General features: G+C 57.8%; 1 protein-coding gene across 4 annotated transcripts in view; it reads right to left on the minus strand.

Moving 5' to 3' along the window:
• Window positions 1–194: 194 nt before the first annotated feature.
• Window positions 195–18,731, minus strand: part of TCOF1 (treacle ribosome biogenesis factor 1) — an 18,835-nt gene continuing 298 nt past the window's right edge. Inside the window, exons 2-18 of one of the 4 annotated variants that reach the window (XM_035338572.1) lie at window positions 18,319–18,374; window positions 16,466–16,608; window positions 15,687–15,793; window positions 15,074–15,431; window positions 14,172–14,266; window positions 13,456–13,680; window positions 12,559–12,828; window positions 8,734–8,905; window positions 8,415–8,572; window positions 6,704–6,859; window positions 6,088–6,334; window positions 5,769–5,851; window positions 4,817–5,036; window positions 3,473–4,033; window positions 1,883–1,983; window positions 1,282–1,321; window positions 195–898 (exon numbers count right to left, since the gene is read on the minus strand). In XM_035338572.1, coding sequence (XP_035194463.1) covers window positions 1,286–1,321; window positions 1,883–1,983; window positions 3,473–4,033; window positions 4,817–5,036; window positions 5,769–5,851; window positions 6,088–6,334; window positions 6,704–6,859; window positions 8,415–8,572; window positions 8,734–8,905; window positions 12,559–12,828; window positions 13,456–13,680; window positions 14,172–14,266; window positions 15,074–15,431; window positions 15,687–15,793; window positions 16,466–16,608; window positions 18,319–18,374 — 2,988 coding nt within the window. In that variant the 3' untranslated portion in view covers window positions 195–898; window positions 1,282–1,285. Of the gene's footprint in view, window positions 1,322–1,882; window positions 1,984–3,472; window positions 4,034–4,816; window positions 5,037–5,768; window positions 5,852–6,087; window positions 6,335–6,703; window positions 6,860–8,414; window positions 8,573–8,733; window positions 8,906–12,558; window positions 12,829–13,455; window positions 13,681–14,171; window positions 14,267–15,073; window positions 15,432–15,686; window positions 15,794–16,465; window positions 16,609–18,318; window positions 18,375–18,731 lie in introns of all 4 variants that reach the window. The other 3 variants (XM_035338574.1, XM_035338571.1, XM_035338573.1) reach the window with 3 other exon arrangements.

Genomic DNA, 18,731 nt, shown 5'->3' on the forward strand with positions numbered 1-18,731 from the left:
CCGGACACGCTGCCATGCCAGGGTACGCCACCACCTTCCTTACCCCACTTGTCCAATGGTCCCCGCCCAGCTCCAGAGGCTGAAATCACCTTCAAATGCATTGGGTGGGGGCTAAGGGGGGTGCAAGGACAGCTCCCTGCTGTGCCCGTGCCTTGCAGTGCTGAGGGGACAGACGGGAGCGCAGCCCCCAGCCGCAGAGCCCCCAGGCAGCCTGCACGGCCTGGGCAGGAGCCCGAGGGGGTCCGGTCCTTCCTTCCTCACCCCCAAACCCCCAGGGGGTTGCCTCCCCAGCCAAAGGGCTCTTCACACCTCTTCCCTCAGACACACCTGAAGCAAAGTCTCACCGTTCCTTTTATTTTGTATTCCATAAAAAAAAAAAAAATAATATATGCAGCCTTGGCTGAGAACAGCTGCTGGAGCAGCTGCTCAGTGCAACTCCCGGGACACGACAACCACTCCCATCAAGGTGAGAGTAAAAACTACACCGCAACGGCTCTCTTCCAGCGGGAGCAAAAGGACTGACACCACTTGTGACAGAAGGGAAAAAAAAAAAGAGTAAAAGTTTCTCTTAAAAATATAGCTCTGTGGAGAGAAAGAGATGGCTGGGTGTCAACCAGGAGGAAAGCAGTCGACGCGAGCTGGATCTTCTCTGGTCCATCTGCCTCCCTCGCTTCAGTTCTAGTGCAGGAGAGTTGCTGGGGAGGGCAGTGAACACAGCTCTGGGCCCCAGCAGGACAGAAGGCAGAAAGTTATACTGCTCTGCTCTAAAAGTCACAGTTAAAAGAAGTTATAAATTATTGTTTTAAGAAAAAAAAGGTTGGAATTCTCCTGATGAGCTTCCTTTCCTCTCTTCTGTTTGATCTTCACCCATAAATCCTTAATCACAGGGATGCGGTACCTTTGGGGAGAGGATTTAAAAGAGTTAGGGGTGGGGAGGAGAGCAACAGCCTTACAGCTGAGCAGAGCCAGGGCAGATTCATCTGGTCCACTTCCAGCCGGCTAAAACGTCACCAGCTAATCCACGTGACTTTTCCAAGCTCCCTGTGGGCAGCACAGACGCTGCGAGGCTGATGACAGAGGACAGCAACGTCTAGGCTGGACATCCAGTTCTCAGCAGCTAGAGTTGAGGTCAAGCACGTCCAGAAGCCAGCACACCTCTGTGTGGCTTTCCTTACACTGCTCCGCGCCCTGGCTCTCTACCATGGGGCTCAGGAGTACTGAATTTGGCCAAGGTTACCGCCGTTCAGAGGGACCGAGTGACAGCTCCCACGGGCCATGTACCTTCTCACAACAGGCCTTCCGGCTCAGCCGTTTTCTTCTTCTGAAAAGGAAAGGGTGGGACACAAATCAGCACCAGCTGCACCACGGACACCAAGGGCCAGGCAGAACCGTGAGCCACAGAAGCTTCTCAGCTGACGGCTCTGCAGGGCCACATCCGTAACAGGGAACACCTCTTCGCCTCCCTCTGCCCCCTCCCCTAGCCACCGGGGTGGGATGAAACAGCCCCAGGAGCCCTCGGGAGCTCCCATTTTTGCTGAGAACAACTAGATGAAGAGACGGTGAACGAAGACCTCTTGCTCCGTGGGCAGGTTCTCTGAAAGCCAACGGGCTCCTGGGTTTGACCCAGGGAAGGGATCTCCCCCGAAGAAATGATCTGGGAAAAAGCCCTCCTTCAAGCCACCCCCATCCCAAACCACCAAAGATCAGGTTTTGTGTCCCAACACTACCCACAACCAACTGCAGCCTCCCCTGTACCGCCCTGTACCAAGGCCAGGACACGGCTCTGCTCCCCTCCAGCCTCACGTGCTGCCGGCACGAGCGTCCCAAGCACTCCTCAGAGCAGCTCTCCCCCACGGTACCCCACCCCGGCTGTCCCACCTACCTTCTTCTTCTTCTTCTTCTGAACTTCAGCAGAGCTGTCTGCTGCCTGCTCCCCTTCTGCAGAGCCCTTTTTGCTCTTCTTTTCTTTCCCACTCTTTTTTTCTGGGAGAGGGGGAAACACAAGTCAGCCAGGACCTCTGAGAGGGGGCACGGAGCGCTGGGAGCTCTCGGTTGACAAGGGGACATTCCTGGTGCATTTCTGATCACACCCAAACCCCAGCAGCACCTCGGGGCGAGGGCAGAGCCCCAGGGAAGCTGAGCCCAGGCCTGTTTCTCCAACGCCTTTGGGGCAGGGTGGTTTGATCCCACCACACACGCAGAATTGGGCAGGCTGCCTCTCTTCCCACCTCCCGCTGCCCAAGCGAGCCGCTTGGCGCTGGAGGCTGGGCGCATGCCAGAACCCAGAGCACAGGGAGCTACCACCAGATGGACACAGGATTCAGCTCAGCAGCACCGAGCCAAGAGGCTCCAGGGCACCTCTGAGCATCAGCCTCCGTGAGGGCTGGTGGACGCGTCTGTCTCCTCCAAAACGGAGGAGGACAGAACAGGAACCCCAGCAGATCTGGCCCACCCCTTCCATCTTCGCTCTCTGCCTCTCATGAAAAAAGGAAGCAGCCCACAACAGCTAGCAGCGAGCTGGCTGTGATTTGCAAACGCAGTGCTGCAGAGGAAAAAAAAAGTCACTGTGCTGTTTGCTGCCCTAATGTTACAGAGACACGGGCAAGAGAGGCAGGAAACGCTTAACTGGGAGTAATAACCCGGAGGCTGGTGCCGTCCTCCCCTTCCTCCAGGGGTTTGAAAGCAGCAGAAACAACCCCCAGCCAGACCCCCTGGCGGAGATCTTTGGGCAGCTCCAACGCAAAGCCCCGTGCACACAGCCACCGGGCTTCCTCTGCCCTGCTCGGAGCACGTCAGTCCCCCGGGAGGTGACAACAACCCTCGGCCACGGTTCCCCTTCGCTACCAGCGCCCGCCGCGCCGGCGGAGGGGCCCGGGCTGGTTTATCAGAGCTGTTCTGCATCGCCGACAGAGCAGCGCACCGTGCAGAGCACGGCACACAGAGCAGGCAGAGAACAGCTCCGGGGGCTGGTGGCTTACAGCTGGTTAGAAACCTCCCCGAGCCTGGTGCAGCTCGGCCGGCCGCAGGTGGAGGCAGAGAGGCCTCAGCAGGTTCAAGGCAGACTTGGTTCAGACTTCTGCCAGCCCTCAGATGGCTGCTGCCAGCCCTGGTAAAGGCCGGGAAAGGAGAACGCTCTAGTGGGGCAGCTCATGCCCCAGAGGATGCACGGGGACATCAGCTCGCCCTGCAAGCAGGGAGGATCGGTAAGAGCACGACGCAGTTCCTACCAGGCTGGATGCAGGACAGGGGCAGGAGTGCCCAGCTTGCTCCCTACACCACGACCCGGTGCCAAAAAAGTCAGTGGAGCGGGGAGTGAAGGATCTGGCATGGGCTTTGGGGGGTAGGAGGGAAGCAGAGGAAGCTAATAACAAGGTGGGTGCTACTTCCCAGGTCCTGCACCAGAGGCCGAACACGCAACAGCTGCAAAAACCATACTGCAAACGCAGCCCCAAGCGGCAGCACACATACGTACTTTTACTTGTTTTTTTCTTCTCCTTGCTGCCCGGCTGCTTCTCCAGGTCATCAGCTTTCTTCTTCTTCTTTTTGGGTACTTCTTCATTGGCTTGTCCTTTCCGCTTCTTTTCCTTAGGCTGCCCAACGGCCCCCTCCTCTCCTGGCAGTTTCCGCTTCTGAGACGCTTTCTGCTTCTTATTCTCTTTGTCTTTGCTCTTCGATGTTTTCACAGCCTTGCCTGCTGCAGAGGAAGATTTCTTCTTTTCCTTCTTTTCTTTTTTCTCCTTTTTCTTCTTCTTTTTCTCTTCCGACCCTCCCAGCGTTTGCACTGCTGGCATTTTGGCAGCTACGATGTCACTTTCGCTCCCCGAGCTCGAATCCTCTGACTGCGGGACCGAGAGCAGCGTTCCTGGCACGGGGGTCACAGGTGTCCCTTTTGCCCCGACATCATTCTCCTTCACAGCCAGGGCTTTCTTCGATGGGGAGGGTTTGAGGTTGGTATAACCTGGATCCATTTTTCCTGCCACCTTCTCTTTGTTGGAGGCTCCTGCGGCTGCCTGTCCTGGAGGGGGGTTGGTTTCTGCAGTGACAAGAGAGAGGTGACGACTTTGGGAGCGTTCATCGCACAGGATGCGGTCAGCAGGGAAGGGAAAGATGCATTGGAAGAGGAATACCCAGTTCTCGCCCCAAAAGCACAGATCTGCTGGCCACCCCACTTACCACGGGGCTGGAGAAAGACGCCTTAGGCTGACGGCCAATTTCTGGGGAGGGAAGTGGGTACCAAGAGGCCCAACAGCTCTGGCCACGTCCCAGGAGAACAGGGACTGGCGCAGAGGGAACCGTAGCACAAGGGCGAGCACAGAGCTCTCCTTCCCAGAACACCACAGCCAGCCAGGCGGGGACCTCCCGAGGTGGAAGGGGTACAGTAAGCCAACAAACCAGGAGACAGGGAAGTGGCACGGCATTTTGCTTCTCCGTAGGTCTTCCTGCTCGCTTACCTCCTCTGCCCTCCAGACATGCAAGAGGAGCAGCGCCCAGAAAGACCCCAGGGAGGGCTGACCACGGGCACTTAGAGCTGTTCTTCAGGCAGCGTTTGAACTTCCCCTGGACGCCCCCACCCCCACACTCGGAGGAGGCAGGGACACGCAGCGCGCTCCTGCAACGCGGCCAGCGCAGGAGGGGAGCTCAAGGAGGAGATGTCGGTGTCGTGGCCAGCGAGAGCCAGCAGACGGCAGCAGCACTCCACGCTGGGCTCTGCAGCGGAGCCGCGATGGGAGCGGGCCCTGTCCCAGTGTCACACTGCTGTGCCAGCGCAGCTTTGCTCCCGGGCCAAGCAGATTCGGGGCTCTGCCAAGGGACCCACCTGCTCTGTGGTTTGCAGACACCTGCTCGACGTCTGTTTCGGAGTCGCTGCTGTCGCTGTCAGCTGGGGCTGCTCTCACAGGGACCTTGGCGAGGGAGTTAGCGGCAGGCACGGCTGCTTTTCCTTGCCCTGCTTTGCTTACAGGCTGGGGGGGAACTGCCTTTGGCGCCTGAGGTGCTGCTGGAGCACTGGAGGGGCCCACATAGCCTGCGAGGAGGGACTGAAACAGCACAAAGACGCTGAGGACGAGTCGCAGCAGGGCAACCTCCCTCCCACCGGGCACACGGACCTGCCTCTGCTGCTACTGCCCCCAAGCTCCAAGCGAAGAGCCCCCTTTGGCCACCTGCAAAGCGATCCTACACGGTCCAGCCAGCCCTGGAGAGAGGCCACGGCAAGGCCGGGCTGCCAGGAGAGGGGGCAGCACTGCCGGACCCTGGCTGAGGTTGCAGCAGCCAGAGCTGACGGCGACAGGGTCTCTCCTTTGTTCTCGCCCAGCGAAGGAGGCTTGGGGGAGGCTCCTGGCCATCAGCAGGCACCCACGCACAGCTAATGCACTGCAGATGTGCTGCACGCCCTGCACATCACTTACAGAGGGAATTTAACGGCTTGGACATGGGTTATGTTACAAATAAAAACGAGGGAAAATCCTGCTGCTATTGGCACTGTGCACCAGCTCTTCTGTTTTAACCCTTGCACGGCCCCACCTCCTCCTCTCCTCTTCCCGCAGGGGAAGGTGCCACGAGCCCTAAACACGAGGCCTGGCTGCCCGGGGAAGCGTTCCAGATTCAAAGAACTGTTTCTTCCCACATCAAAAGGCCTTACTCATAGCACTGCACCAGGGAGCCCCCACTCCCCTGCTGGCAAACCCACTCAGCACCCATTTGCTCTGGCTGAGAACTCAGCCCTCTCCCTTCTACCCAGGAGAGGACCCCAGCCTGCTCGGGTACGGTACCTGTGACGCTGCCTCCTCTTCCTCGCTGGAGTCCGAGGAGGAGCTGTGGCCTGGCTCAGTCCCTCCCGGTTTCTGCAGCACGCCTGCTGAAGGAGCAGAGTTCGTCCCGTTAAACCCTCCTCTGCCGCCTGGGGCTCAGTTCATTTACCCAGTACCCGGGGATCGCCACCAAGAGGCTTCTGCCTCTAACAGGGAGCACTCGGCAGAGCTGGAGAGAAAGAAACTGCACTCCAGCCGCGACGTGAAGGTGACGCACCTCCCACCTGTCCCACCCCGGCCTGGCCAGCAGCACTGAGAGCGTCACCCTGGGAGAACTGACCAGGTTTAGGGGGCTGCTTGGGCGTCTCCTCCTCGCTGTCGGAGGAACTGCTGCTGTCCGAGGTCTCCTCTGCCTGGCTGGGGGGCGCAGCCTGGCTCAGCCTGGTGTCCTGTGCCGGCTGCGGGCCTGGCTTCTTCGACTTGTCAGTGGGGCTCCTCAGCGCCGAAGCAGGCTGCGGGGCAGCAGCGATGGCTGGAGGAGCTTTCCCCGGGGAGGCTGTCTGCTTTAGGCAAGGAGGAGGAAGGGCCTAAGGAGAGGAAGATGAAATGCGTTGCCACTCAACTGCACAAAGCAGCCGGGCTCAGACCGCCTCAGCCCTCCTTCAGTTCCACGTCACGTCAAAGTTAGCCCAAAAGCTCTCGTGCAAGGCGCAGAGAACCCCATTTCCCCCAGACCCATAGGTGTAGCAGGGAGCTGTGGCCAAGCAGACGGCTCCTGACTCCTTACGGTGCGATAACAGCGGTTAAAAAATAGAGCAGTCCCCGCTCCCCCACCCCCTCCCCGAACGAGCTCCCACCAAAGGGGACGCTGCTCCAGCCTCAGGCTCGAGCACACCCACCCCATCTGCCCACTTCTCCCCAGGGAAGCTCCCCACATGCATCTCCTCTGCCACTACCTCTCCCACCACCGCGTTGCTCCTCGAGCTCTCAGGCACTCTGCAACCCGGAGGGATAGCCGGCGTTTTGATCCCCTTCCCAGGTGACGGGGCAACAGCCTTGGCGGCCACTGCGTTGGGAGCCGCGGTTGGTCTGACGTTCTGCTGGGACAGGCTCTAAAATAGACGGGAGAGAAAATCAGGACAGAGCATGACTTGGAGGGAAGAAGAGAATCACACACCGATCCACCACTAGCTCCTGAGCCCTTCCATCATTTTCAGCACAGCCCTAGCGCTCATGTTTTTTTTCCCCCCTTTGCTGTACCGCACGTTGAGGGTTAGCTGGCTACAGACACAAAGCAAGGACACCAACTACAGGGCAAACGTGCCTTCGGGTTCTCAAACCAGTCACGGATTAGAGAGCAAATTAACAAGAAGCAGTCGTGGTTCCTCACACTTGAAGCCTCCCATCAAGCTAAACATAAGAGGGGTTAAAAATAGAAGAGCCAGGGGCACAGAATTCAGACACAAATGCCAGCAGAGGGAGCAGGAGCAACGAAGGAACGCTCAGCCTCCTGCTCTGTGCGACAAACGGGGCTTAGCGAGCAGCCCTCCCGATCTCTGACAAGCTGGGCCTTTGTGGGCTGACATCTCTCACACAACATCTGGCCTTCAGGAATAAGGCAGTGCTCCCCAGTACAGAGAGCCGCCAGTCTGACGCGAGCTCTCCGCCGTCCTGCGCACAGCTCGAGTTATAGCGACTGCGTTATTTTATAGGCTTGGTATTCTAAACAAGCTTTAAGCAAGGACTTCTCAGGCTGGCTGCCTTCCCACCAGCTGGGGAAAAGGCAGTCTTTCCGTTGGTCTCAACGCTGGGCCAACGCGGGGAAGGGTTTCCCTGAACGCACGTAATTCCCCCTCTCCTAGCAAGGGTACTGGCCAGAAAGGGGACGCATGTGTGCGGACGCGTGCAGGACAAGAAGAGCACTTGGCTCCCAGCACCAGCCCCTGCAGAGCAGCCAAGCCCCCACCACGTAGGAACGCCAGCTGCGCTCCTCGGTCAAGGCTTTCTTGTGCTTTTTTTCTTGGGCTCAAACGACAGCAGAGCTGCAGGGACACCCAAGCTGGCTTCACGCAGAGGCAGTCCAGGCCCTAGACTCGGTTGTAGAGCTGGGATCAGCTCCACACCCACTCAGGACCGCCTTCTGCATGGGTATGGGGTCACCTCCATTCTCTAAGGTAGCGGTCCGCCGCCTCCTCTGGCTGCCACTCTTCAGGACAGCTCCTTCCAGCCTCCTGAGGCGTGGTCAGCAGGAGTCCAGAGAGCTCCAGCTGCACCCCCCTCCAAGGGAGTTGGGAGGGAACAGCAGGTGGGTTGCCTCAGGGCTCCCCTGCTCATGGAAAACTCTGCCTGAGAGGCTCTGACTTCTTTTCCAGTGTGCTCGGCTCCCTCAAGTAGGGCCAAGGGGACAGAGGAGGCCTTGGCTGAGGCTTGCACAACCAGTCACGTTCCTGCCAGAACGCTCACACCCTCCGCTGCTCTCACGCACAGCAAGCTTGCTGAAACGCGCACGCAGAGAAGGGGTCACCGAGACCCGGGGGTGCCGCCAAGAAACCCTCCTCCAGCTGACAGGAGGTTCCCCTCTGCGCCGTCCATCACCCACCCAACTGCTGCCTCCAGTCCCGCGACAGTTCCTGACAGCCCACGCCCAGCAGGTCGGCAGCTCTCTACCTGTGTCGGGGGAACCACTTCCTCGTCTGAGTCCGACTCCTCGCTGGAATCATCGCTGCTGTCCGCAGGAGGAGGGGCTGGGGCTGGCACCGGGGCTGGCGTGGGAGCTGGTGCCTTCTTCACGCTTGTTGGCTGGGGCGTGGCAATGCCTTTTGCTGCAGGAGAAGAATAAGAGATGGTCAGCACACGCAGCAGTTCCTCTCCTCGGCTGTTCAGAAGGGGAACGATCACTAACAGGCCGGGCAGTTCCACGTGTGGGGCAGAAAAGGGAAGCACAAAGATGGAAGTGAGGGATCCCGGCCACTACCAGGAGACTCACCAGCCTGCGGAGGCTGCGGCTGTGCCGCCGGGGGCTCCTCTTCGCTGTCAGACGAGTCGCTGCTCCCGCTTTCTGAGGTCGGGCTTCTCAAAGTGCTTCCCGCTGCCTTTTCAGGCACCCCGGCTTTAGCCTGGCTCAGGTTGGGAACAGGCCCAGGCTGTTCTGTCAACCTCTTAACAAAAAAGAAGCACAGGCACGGGAATACGGTGTTAGTAAGGGCGTTGTTGAGGGGTGTAAGTGCAGTTTCAGCTCCAGCCGGGTTTTGTTTAACCCTAACAGCTGTTACCAACACTCCCTAACCTGCCGTGGGCACGTCCCCCTGCCTTAGCAGAATTTAAAAATCCTTAAGCAACAAAGAAATCCAATTAGGATGCGCCTCCGTACAGCACCATCAACGCTCTGACGCCCCAGGACAGGCCGTGAGCTGCTACCCAAGCAGCTGCTGTGTGAGCACGAGGCAGCCACAGGCACACGACTGGGGGTGAGCTGGCGGAGCTGGTCTCTTCCCAGCCTCTCTCCCGGTCTGGGCAGAGGGCTGCAGACATCTCTCCTGCGCCCTGCTGAAGGCCAGCAGCAGCAGAGGGAGAGAGAGAGCGCTTACTGCGAGATCTGGTAGCTGCACCACACGCAGAGATTCTCCAGTGCTCCGCGCCCACTCAGTTTACTCCACTCATCGCTCAGCTCCGGGCTGTTCTGCCAAGGGAGCAGCAGCAGCACGCTCGCCAGGGCAGGCAGGCCCCATCCCACCCCACACGTGACAACAGCCGGCTTCGGTGCCGTCTGAGGGCCCAGGAGCTGCTGCAAGAAGGTGAGGGCAGATCCCTGCCCTGCCGCACAGCCCCTGCCACCCCCCTTTCCCAGTCCTGCGATGCTGCAGAACCCACGGCCGCTCTCAGCCCGCAGCAGAGGGCCAGAAGGCCCCCGACAGCCGTGGTCCATCCGAGGGCTGCTCCTGGCCAGCAGCCCAGAGCACCAGCCCGGCAGCCTCGGGGGAGGCCAGATCTTCCCATGCTTCCTGGCACAGCCCCACCGAGGACTGCCACCGGGGCAGTGTTTATCATCCCCAAGCCAAACACTAAACAGACAACAGCATCTGCATGTTTATCCCATTACGGAACAGCCCGCCGAACAAGCCAAGCACATTTTGACTCTGCTTGGAGAAACAGAAACCTCCACGAGCACTTGGGGATGGGGGGGGACTGCAAACCTCGCTTGGCTGTTTTGTTTTGATACCAGTGAGTCACAATCTCCAGGAGAGAGGCCAGATTTGCAATGCTGAAGGAAGAGAACGAGTTGAAGCCGACACGAGAATCCAGTCTACTCGAACGCGATAGCTCCTCTCCTTTTCCTTCCCAAGCAGTGCTGTGCAAGGGGAAAATCTCCCGAGATCCAGCCCCACTAACTCCCTTCTAAGACCGCCACAGCAACAGGACTAGGCTATCCTTCTCCTTGGCTGCACAGCATGAGGACTGCTTTGTTTTCTAACTTAAGAGATCGGAGGATTGCTGCAGAGGCATCCTGGCACAGAAAGAACATCACAGCATCCGCAGAGAAACCACCCTAAGCGTTTATACAGCCACGGGACTCCTCAAATCTTCCTGGACGGAGTCCAAGGTCCCTCCATCCATCTCATCTCGGTCACTGCCCGACAGCTGCCACTTCCCACGGCGAGGCTCCAGACAGGATGGGGCCAGCAGCGTGGCTTCAGCTGCACCCCAGGAGCAGGGTGACAGAGGCAGGGGGGGGGTTCTGACAGCTTCACAGGTACCAGAGTAACTCCGAGAGGAGGAAAATAACTCGGGAGGAAATCATCTTTCCTGCTCGCTCCCCAGCCCCCAAAGCAGGAGCAGCCTGCAGCGCGGTACAAGTGATGACTCAGCTCCCGCACAACCCATCTGCCACTCGGGGCCGTTGGCATCATGCAGCAAACATGACAAGAGGGGGCAGCGACGCCGAGCCACGTGCGCTCAGCACGTTGTAGCGCTCACACTCCGTGGCTGCCCGTGCAAGGGGGAAGCGCCGCTAGGGCATCAGGGCTGGGGCCAGCAGCTCGGCTGTGTCACTGCCACCCGGCCAGGAGCAGCGACAGGAGTCAGGGAGAAGCAGGGACACGCCGTCTCATGGGAGATGTGGCTCTCTCCCTGTGGTCCAGGACCAAATCTCGCAGGGACGAGTACCAGCACGGCCCACGCGGGTTCTTCTGGGGCGCTTGAGGATGACGAAGGTTCTCAACACGTGCATCTCGTGCCCAGTCCTGGTGAGCAGAAACAGAAGCCTGTCCACGGAGGGCCTGAGTGCCAACTTTGGCTCACGATGTCCAGAAGAGAGGAAGCAGAGCAGAATTCACATTTCCAAAAGAAAGGCCGCTCACAGCATCTTTAAGGTCACTCTGCACTGTCCCCCACCACCAACCTCCTCCCCACAAATATGCAAACGCCTTGTCAACTTCTCTGAGTCTTCAGGGGTAAACATACCAATTAAGCAGTTCAATTTAGGCATGATGTTCATTTTAATTGTGCTAATCCACCCCCACAGGGAAAGACGAAGCAGCTTCCAACGCTCTGTATCTGTTTGGATCTTGCACCGGAGCCAGAGGAAGTCGCAGGATACAGTAAGTCAGTGGTTAGCGTATGCCCAAGCAGCAGATGGTGAGGATGAGCTAAGAAGAGTTTGACTGGGAGGACAGGACTGCGGACACAGCTAAGCCTAATGGGTTTCATCTGCAGGCTTCGCTTGAGGTCTCTGCCCGCAGGCCACTAAAACACCCTGTTTGGTAAAAATAAGAGCTCCCCCAGTGAGGGGGCCTCCCTCGCTGACTGCATTTGGTGAGGGGTAATTAACAGCCAGTTTGCAGGGGTGAAGATGCACAAGTGGTTAAACAGCCCTTGCAAGATAGCCACCTGCTGCTGCCAGCTTCGCATCAGCACCAGGGGAAAACAAACCCACCCAAGTACGCTCCTCACCTACAGCCCTGCTGGGATGGACGAGCCTCAGTAGTTTCAGAATGAGCCCCCCCGGTCCAGCTAGCAGAACAGCTGCACCTGCCACCCAGAGCTGAATTTTTACATGGAACCACGCAGGAAGAGAGCAGCACGGAGCCGACTGTTAGAGCCGCGTCCCCCTCCACCCACCTCAGCAGACCAAGGCTACGGAGACAAAAACGCAGAGCCTCTCTGGCTCCTGCCTGTCAGTGCCGTAAGGATGTGCTGACAAAGAGCCTCCCTGCAAGGACACGTGAGGCTCTGCCCCCGGGTTCCCTTCCTCCCCGGCAGATAATAGCTGCCATTTCCAGAACGCTGCTCTCAGAGCACTTTCCAAAGGGCCCTGCTGCTCACAGTCGACGCAGGTCTCCCTGCAATGGACCCGAGGATGCTTTTACAGCTGAGGCTGCTTTCCCAAAGGGATTTGGTAGTCCAACAAAAGAGAGCAAAACGAGCCCCTGCAGGAGAGCCGAGCCCACGGCATTGATGACCCCTCATAGGTGGCCCGTTTCAGAGGGGCAAGGCACAAGAGCAACGCACCATTTAGGATCAGACCAGCTGGTGAGAAGCACTTGGCTTCTCCTCCCTTCACACAGACTCTGCTGCTGCTGGGATACCAGTCCTCAGCTGAGCGTGCTTGCTGCATTTTCCAACAGCTTTTGCAACTTCCCCCTCAGGAAAGATCTGGAGAGCCCTCAGGAACAGAGAATCACAGAAGCATTTAAGATGGAAAAGACCTTCAAGATCCTCAAATACCATCATCAGCCCGACCTGCTCAGTGGTGGCATTTAGTGGCTTTGCACACCCCGGACCTCGGGACTGAGCTGCACGCCGTACCACCCACCTTCTGGCTGACAGGCATAGGCAGATCCTCCTCTTCGCTGCTCGAGGAGTCGCTGCTCTCCTCTGGCTTTGCGCTTTCAGCAGGCTTTGCGGGAGCAGCAGTCCTTCCCGGCACGGTTTTCGCCTGCTTTGGCACCGCTGGTTTTGGTGCTGGCTTCCCTTGGGACGGCAGAAGGGGTTTTGCTGGAGCTGCTTTGCTGTGGAGCGATGCTGCTGGCGTAGGTTTCACTGGGGGTGGGATGGCCTGGGAGGGTTTTGGAGGTGGCTTCGTCTGGACAAGGAGAGTGTGATAGAAGGCAAATCCCGTATTAGCATAATTCATTTCCTCAGACTGTAATCAAGGCAAGATTTCAGAGCCCCCTGGGAAAGGCAAATGCTGACAGATTAGCAACTGGCAGGGAAGACGAGGCATCCTTTCAACCAGCTGGCTGGGGATACTTTCCCAAGATGAGAAAATACGACCAGACACTTTTCATCGGCCTTCTGCTACTACAGTCACCTCCAGCGAGGTAAAGGAGCAGCACTCTCCACAGGAGGGAAGCTAAGCTGCACTACCGCTTGCCAAATTAGATGCTATTTATTGCAATTTATAGCTGAGGCAAATCCAACCATGAGAACTTGCCTCTTCAGATGGGAGAGGAACTGCTGCGTGTATGTATATAAAAATATACTTTAAATTCAAAAGGACTGATGGATTTGGTTGTTTTTTTTTTAAGGTTTGATTAAAGCTCAAAGCAAAGACAATCAGGTGCCTTTAAACACCCTTCCCCCTCACGCCTCTTCCCTCCCGCCCCCGAGGTGACTCCGCTATACACAATATCCGTTCACAAAATCTTCCTCCCGCTGCGATTCCCAGCCTCGGCGAGGCAGGCAAGGAGAGCGCCTCAGAGAGACGCACTTGGGTTCCTGGGGGAGGTTCCTCATCTTCGCTGGCTGAAGAGTCGCTGCTCTCCGAGGTGTCGTCGGGCTTCGCAGCCCCAGGAACCGTCGTTGATCCGGGCTTGGCCTGCTCTGGTGGCGCTGCTGCCGGCCTCACTGCGCTCTTCTTGGCGGGCACGGCAGCAGCAGGTGCGCTTTTCACAGGTGTGGAATTCACCGGCGCTGCTTTAACAGCTGGCTTTGCCTGGGAACGGGAAGAACAGGAGAGCCAGGTAACATCTTACGTGTTCGGGGGAGAAAAAAAATGGCTGAGAGCTGTAGCTACGTGGGATCTGTTTTAAGCAAGGCCACCGCGCCGAGTTTGACCAGGAAAAGCTTGTTCAGACTCAAAGGCTGAGGAACATCTGAACCGAGCGGCTTCTTCTACAGCCTGCCTGCCCGGCCTGTCTTCCTCCTGAATTTCACACCTGCAGAGTTGTGCTTAATCACCTCCCACAGATCAAAAGATCTCCCCCCACTCCAGGCACTGGGAGGAGCTGGAACGGAGTGGTTGCCGCTGGAAGAGGCCAGCGGAGCTCTCAGCCACGCAGCGTGTTTCTGTGGCCTTAGATTTGGGGATTTCATGCACCCAGGGAAAGAGACGTTCCCACACTACAGCTCTACAGCATCTTCCCTCCCCTTCAGGGGAAGGGAAGAGATTTCCCAGGCCCAAGGACCCTGGGTTGGAGAGGTTACCTGGACTGCTGGAGTCGCAAGCTCCTCCTCCTCAGATGTCTCATCGCTTGACTCCTCACTGCTACTCTCAGCGGCCCCAGCTGCCTGCTTCAGTTCTGCAACACAAGAAAGGAGCCGTGGCAGCTGCTGCCTGCGCCGAGCTCCCTGAGCACGATGCTAATGCGGCTTTTGAAGTCAGAAAAACAAATCAAGCAGCAGAGAGAGGCTAAGGGGATTTGCAGGGAAGAGGGCCCAGTCTTGCCAAAAGCATCAGCTGCCTGCTGGGAAGAGCTTCTCCAGACAAACGTTTAGCCACAAACACCGCTCCCCAAGTGCGGGCCGGGATGGGAAATCCCTTCCTGGCCACTCTGATCCCGTGGGGAGCTGCCCAGCCACACACAGCTTCCTGCAGGGGCACCCCAGCCTGGCTGGACCTCCTCTGGGAAAGAATCAAGAGCGGGAGCATTTGCAGAGCTTCTGCGATCTATTCCTCAGCCCCAACAAATGCTCTTCAAAGCGGTAAAAGAGATTTCCCTGAAGACTTTAAAAAAAAAAAAAAAAAAAGAAAAAAAAAAGGAGAAGATGCTGAAGTTCCTGTCTGGAAAGCCAAAAGCGTGTACAGGATTAATGCTGCACCTCCTGCAGGTATGCTGCACTCGTCTCCAGCCCTGTGGTGCTGGATGCTGCCAGAGATGCACACAAACTCCTCAGCACAGAACCTGCCGTTCAGAATGGAAGCAAACACGCTGGATTCATCCGGCGGAGCTCCAGAGCTGCCTGCTCTGCATTCTCGCAGTCTCCCCAGCACTGCTCCGAGCCTCCCAGCAGGCGAGCTGAGAGCAACGTGCTGACGGCGCGGCTCAGGCCTGACCTGCAGCAAAGCCAGAGCACGCGTGCGCTCGCTCTGCCCGCAGACTCCTTACCCACTTTGGGGGCTGTGTTCTTCACAGCCGGAGGAGGCTCCTTTTCCTCCTCACTGTCTGACGAGGAGCTGCTGCTGCCGCTGCTGGAGCTGGAGCTCTCGGGTGCTTTGGGCGTTACCGGTGCTTTGCTTTGCCCTCCTTTGCTCACGGCTGCTGCAGCTTGTCTGGGCTTTCCAGGACCAGGCTGTTTCTGGCCAGCTTTGGCCGGAGACGCAGCCGGTGCACCGGGCTGCTGCTTATTCAAGCCCACAGTTCTGTCTGCAGCAGAGGGCAGCGCTGCTTTGCCCGCCGGAGCACTGGGTTTGTGAGGGGAATGCAGTGAGTTGGCAGCCTTGCCGCTCTCCACAGCTGGTGTCACCTAAAGGCAACGGAATTCATTAGAAATAGACAAGAGAGGGGGTAAATTGGACACAGCATACCTTAAACAGCAACCTTGCAGCTGGGCAAACCGTAACACTGAGGAGGTATCTAAGGGAAGGCTTACGCCAGCACAGGAGGGTCATTTAAATATGAATCCATCCCAGCCCACAATTCTGCACAGGGCAAAGGATGTGGGACAGCCCTGGCCTCAGAGTACCACCAGCTTTCAAAGCCGAGACGAGCACCCTCTTACCTTAATTGCTCCTTTTCCAGCTGGCATTTCTTCTTCTGACGAGGAGTCATCATCTTCACTGCTTTCTGCACTCACTGCTGAGTTCGTGGCCAGGGAACGGCTGGCTGCTGCACAGGAGAGGCACCAAGAAATCAGGACAGACCCTCCCACATCAAAACAACCTGAAGCAGAAGGGCTCCAGCAGGCAGGGCAGCGTCCCGTCTTCACACCTGCCCCAACACCACAGACAGTGCCCTCCCAGCAGGCAGGTGCCCTGCTCCTGCACCCCATCCTTCTCCCCACAGCCAAGACAAGAAAGCGGCCGGGATCTGCACACTGCCAGGGGCTGGTCTGCAGCAGATGACACCGAGCCAAAACGTTGCAGATACATGGGTTTTTTGTTAGGCTGCACAAGCCAATGCCTCCCACATCAGCTGTACCAGAACTACCCAGACCAACTGAAACAAGTCCTTCCCTCACGCGTGAATCAGGCCATCCTCTGCTGGCCGGCTGGGACTCGCTGGGAGGTGCCCCGCAGTGGGCAGTGTCGGGTTCCCAAGGCTTCACCCAAGCTACAACACCCATCCCTTCCCTTCCCAACGAATCCTAACAGATTTTCGCTGGCTTCGGCAGACATCTGTGCTCCTCAAAAACGCTACACGAGAAGGGGGGGATAAATCTGGTGTCCTATTTTCCTATGAGCACAAGGGAATAGCCATAATTTTAAGATCAAATTGGGCTGCTCTTACACAACCCCCTGCTGCTACCCTGCCGAGTCCAGGGAGCTGACAGGCTCCTACCGTTTACGGGTTTTGTCTTCTCTTTCTCCTCTTCTTCCTTCTCTGAGCTCTCAGAGCTGCTCACGGGATCAGGAACTCTGATCTTTTCTGGGATGGCTGCCTCGTCATCGCTCACCTTCCTTCTCCTGGAATTCGAGGGAGTTCTGAGGGAACAGATTTTGCGTCAAAAAGGGGAACGACGAACAAGCTGGAATACTCGTCCAATCCGCTCTCAAGCCCGAGGACGAGTAGTGCCATTCGGAGCGAGCCTAAAGGCTGCAAAAACATTTCAACTCGGGCACACAGACCAAAAGGAGGTAAGAGGCAGGCTACAGGCAGCTTTATGAAAGGAAGTGCGGGGCCCTAGAGAAGATGTGGTGAAAGAAAGGGAGGGAAAGGCCACAGACCACCATTAAACTCTTAAGCTGTTTAATTGGATTAAAACATTAAGCTGGAGAAAGCTGTTCCCAGGCTCAGAATCCTACCTGTACCAGCAGGACAGATGATACGGCTAAAGGTATCTCTCAAGTTATTTTTCCAACGAAGCCCTGGGTAATACCTTAGCTTTATTACAAGGACAACACTGGCTGGGCACACGTCTGGGTGTGACTCACACGTGCAGCATTTCTAAGCTGGGAAAAGCCCTTACACACACACAACCGTCAGAGGCAGAAAACAAAGAAAGAAACCACTTTTGTGCCAGTTGTTTTATTTTTACCTTATTTTATTTGTTAACCTGATTGAAAAATCAGCCCAGTTGTGCTTCCTGTGAGGGTGTTTCAGCTGTGCAGTGATACTTCCACTTGTCTGCTTTAAGCCGAGCCCCACAGGGGCAGATTTGCTGTTACGAAGTCCCCTTAACTACTCCAGCCTCCTTTTAACAAGCCCAGGGCAAGCCACACAGGCAGCCAGCACACCCGACTCCGCAGTGGCTGTTAGCAGGACAGAAACTGCTGTGAGGATCTGTCACGTGCGGCCAGGGGCCTGAATGCCGGGTGCAGGAGAGCAGCAGTGCAGGAGGGAAGCAGCCTGGAGCACCTGAGGGCAGCAGCGCTCTGCCTGCTCCTCCTGCACCCAGGGCTGGGCATCCCCACCACACCCGGGCACCTCTGCAACCTTCCCTGCCCGCCCAGCGCACTAACTACAGCCCTAAAGTGACAAGAAGCGACCAGAGACACGGGTGACACCGGAGAACGAGGAATCGAACACCACACGAATGCCCTGTCACCCCCTGGGTTTAAAAGTGCACGGAAGGGTTGGCAGCAGCCCCCAGGACAACCGTCACGGGGTAAGCTCAGCATCAGTGGCCAGGCCGAGGAGCACGTTCGCTCGAGAGCTCCTCACCACGGGCAGAGCCGCCAGCCCCTGCAGCTCCCACCCAGCGTCTGGCTGCAGGCAGGGTGCTCCGTGGGATAACTGCGCAGGAAGGCATCGGGCGGAACATGCACGGGCTTGAACGGGCAGGGTGAAAGCAGAAGTCGGAGGACGCGTGAGCTACGCCGAGGTTTAAGTCCCTGACACCTCAGCCTCTGCTCACGCTCGCTGTGCAGCTGGGGCCGATCTCCCTGTACAGCACGTGGCTTTAAAAAGAAAGTGAAACACAAGTGGGGGAGAGATCTTTGCAGAGAAGCGTGCCTCTGACGCGCCCACAACGCTCCGGTACCAACCTCAATAACCAAGAAGCACATCCACTGAAAACCATGTGCAAACTTATCCCTAACCTAGGGAAAGTTTAACTAACGCCATCTGAACCAACACGCCTGACGCCAGGGGCTCAGAGAAAAGCTGGGCGTGCTCTGCCAGAGGAAAACCCCCGTAAGTTATGACGCACGTGTAGCACGGCCCGGCCGCCAGCAGCTCCGCTCCCGACTTACTTCTCCCAGTGGGTGAAGATCTCCTCCAGCGAGGTGGCCAGGGAAGGCAGCAGCTTCTGGAGAGGGGCAGGGAGCGAGCGTCAGGCATTGGGCTCCCCCACACCTGGGCACCTCGTGGAGGGGCAGCACTCGTGGCCTCCCCCTAGGACCTCCCCTCCCGAATCCTCTCCCCAGAGACTGCTCCCCAGAGATAACCCCCCCTCCAGAGACCCCTCCCCAGAGACCCCCCTACCTCAAGCTTCCTCCTGAAGAGCTCCCCCCCGCCTAGACCCCCTTCCACAGACCCCTCCCCAGACCTTCCCCCCCAAGACCTCCCCTACAGACCCCCCTCCACGGACCCCCTCCTCCAGAGACAGCCCCCCAACCTTCCCCCGGAGACCTCCCCCCCTCTAGCCCCCCCCCGACCCCTCCCC

Source organism: Oxyura jamaicensis, chromosome 13 (genome assembly GCF_011077185.1).
Source record: "Oxyura jamaicensis isolate SHBP4307 breed ruddy duck chromosome 13, BPBGC_Ojam_1.0, whole genome shotgun sequence".
In the NCBI taxonomy this organism is placed as follows: domain Eukaryota; kingdom Metazoa; phylum Chordata; class Aves; order Anseriformes; family Anatidae; genus Oxyura; species Oxyura jamaicensis.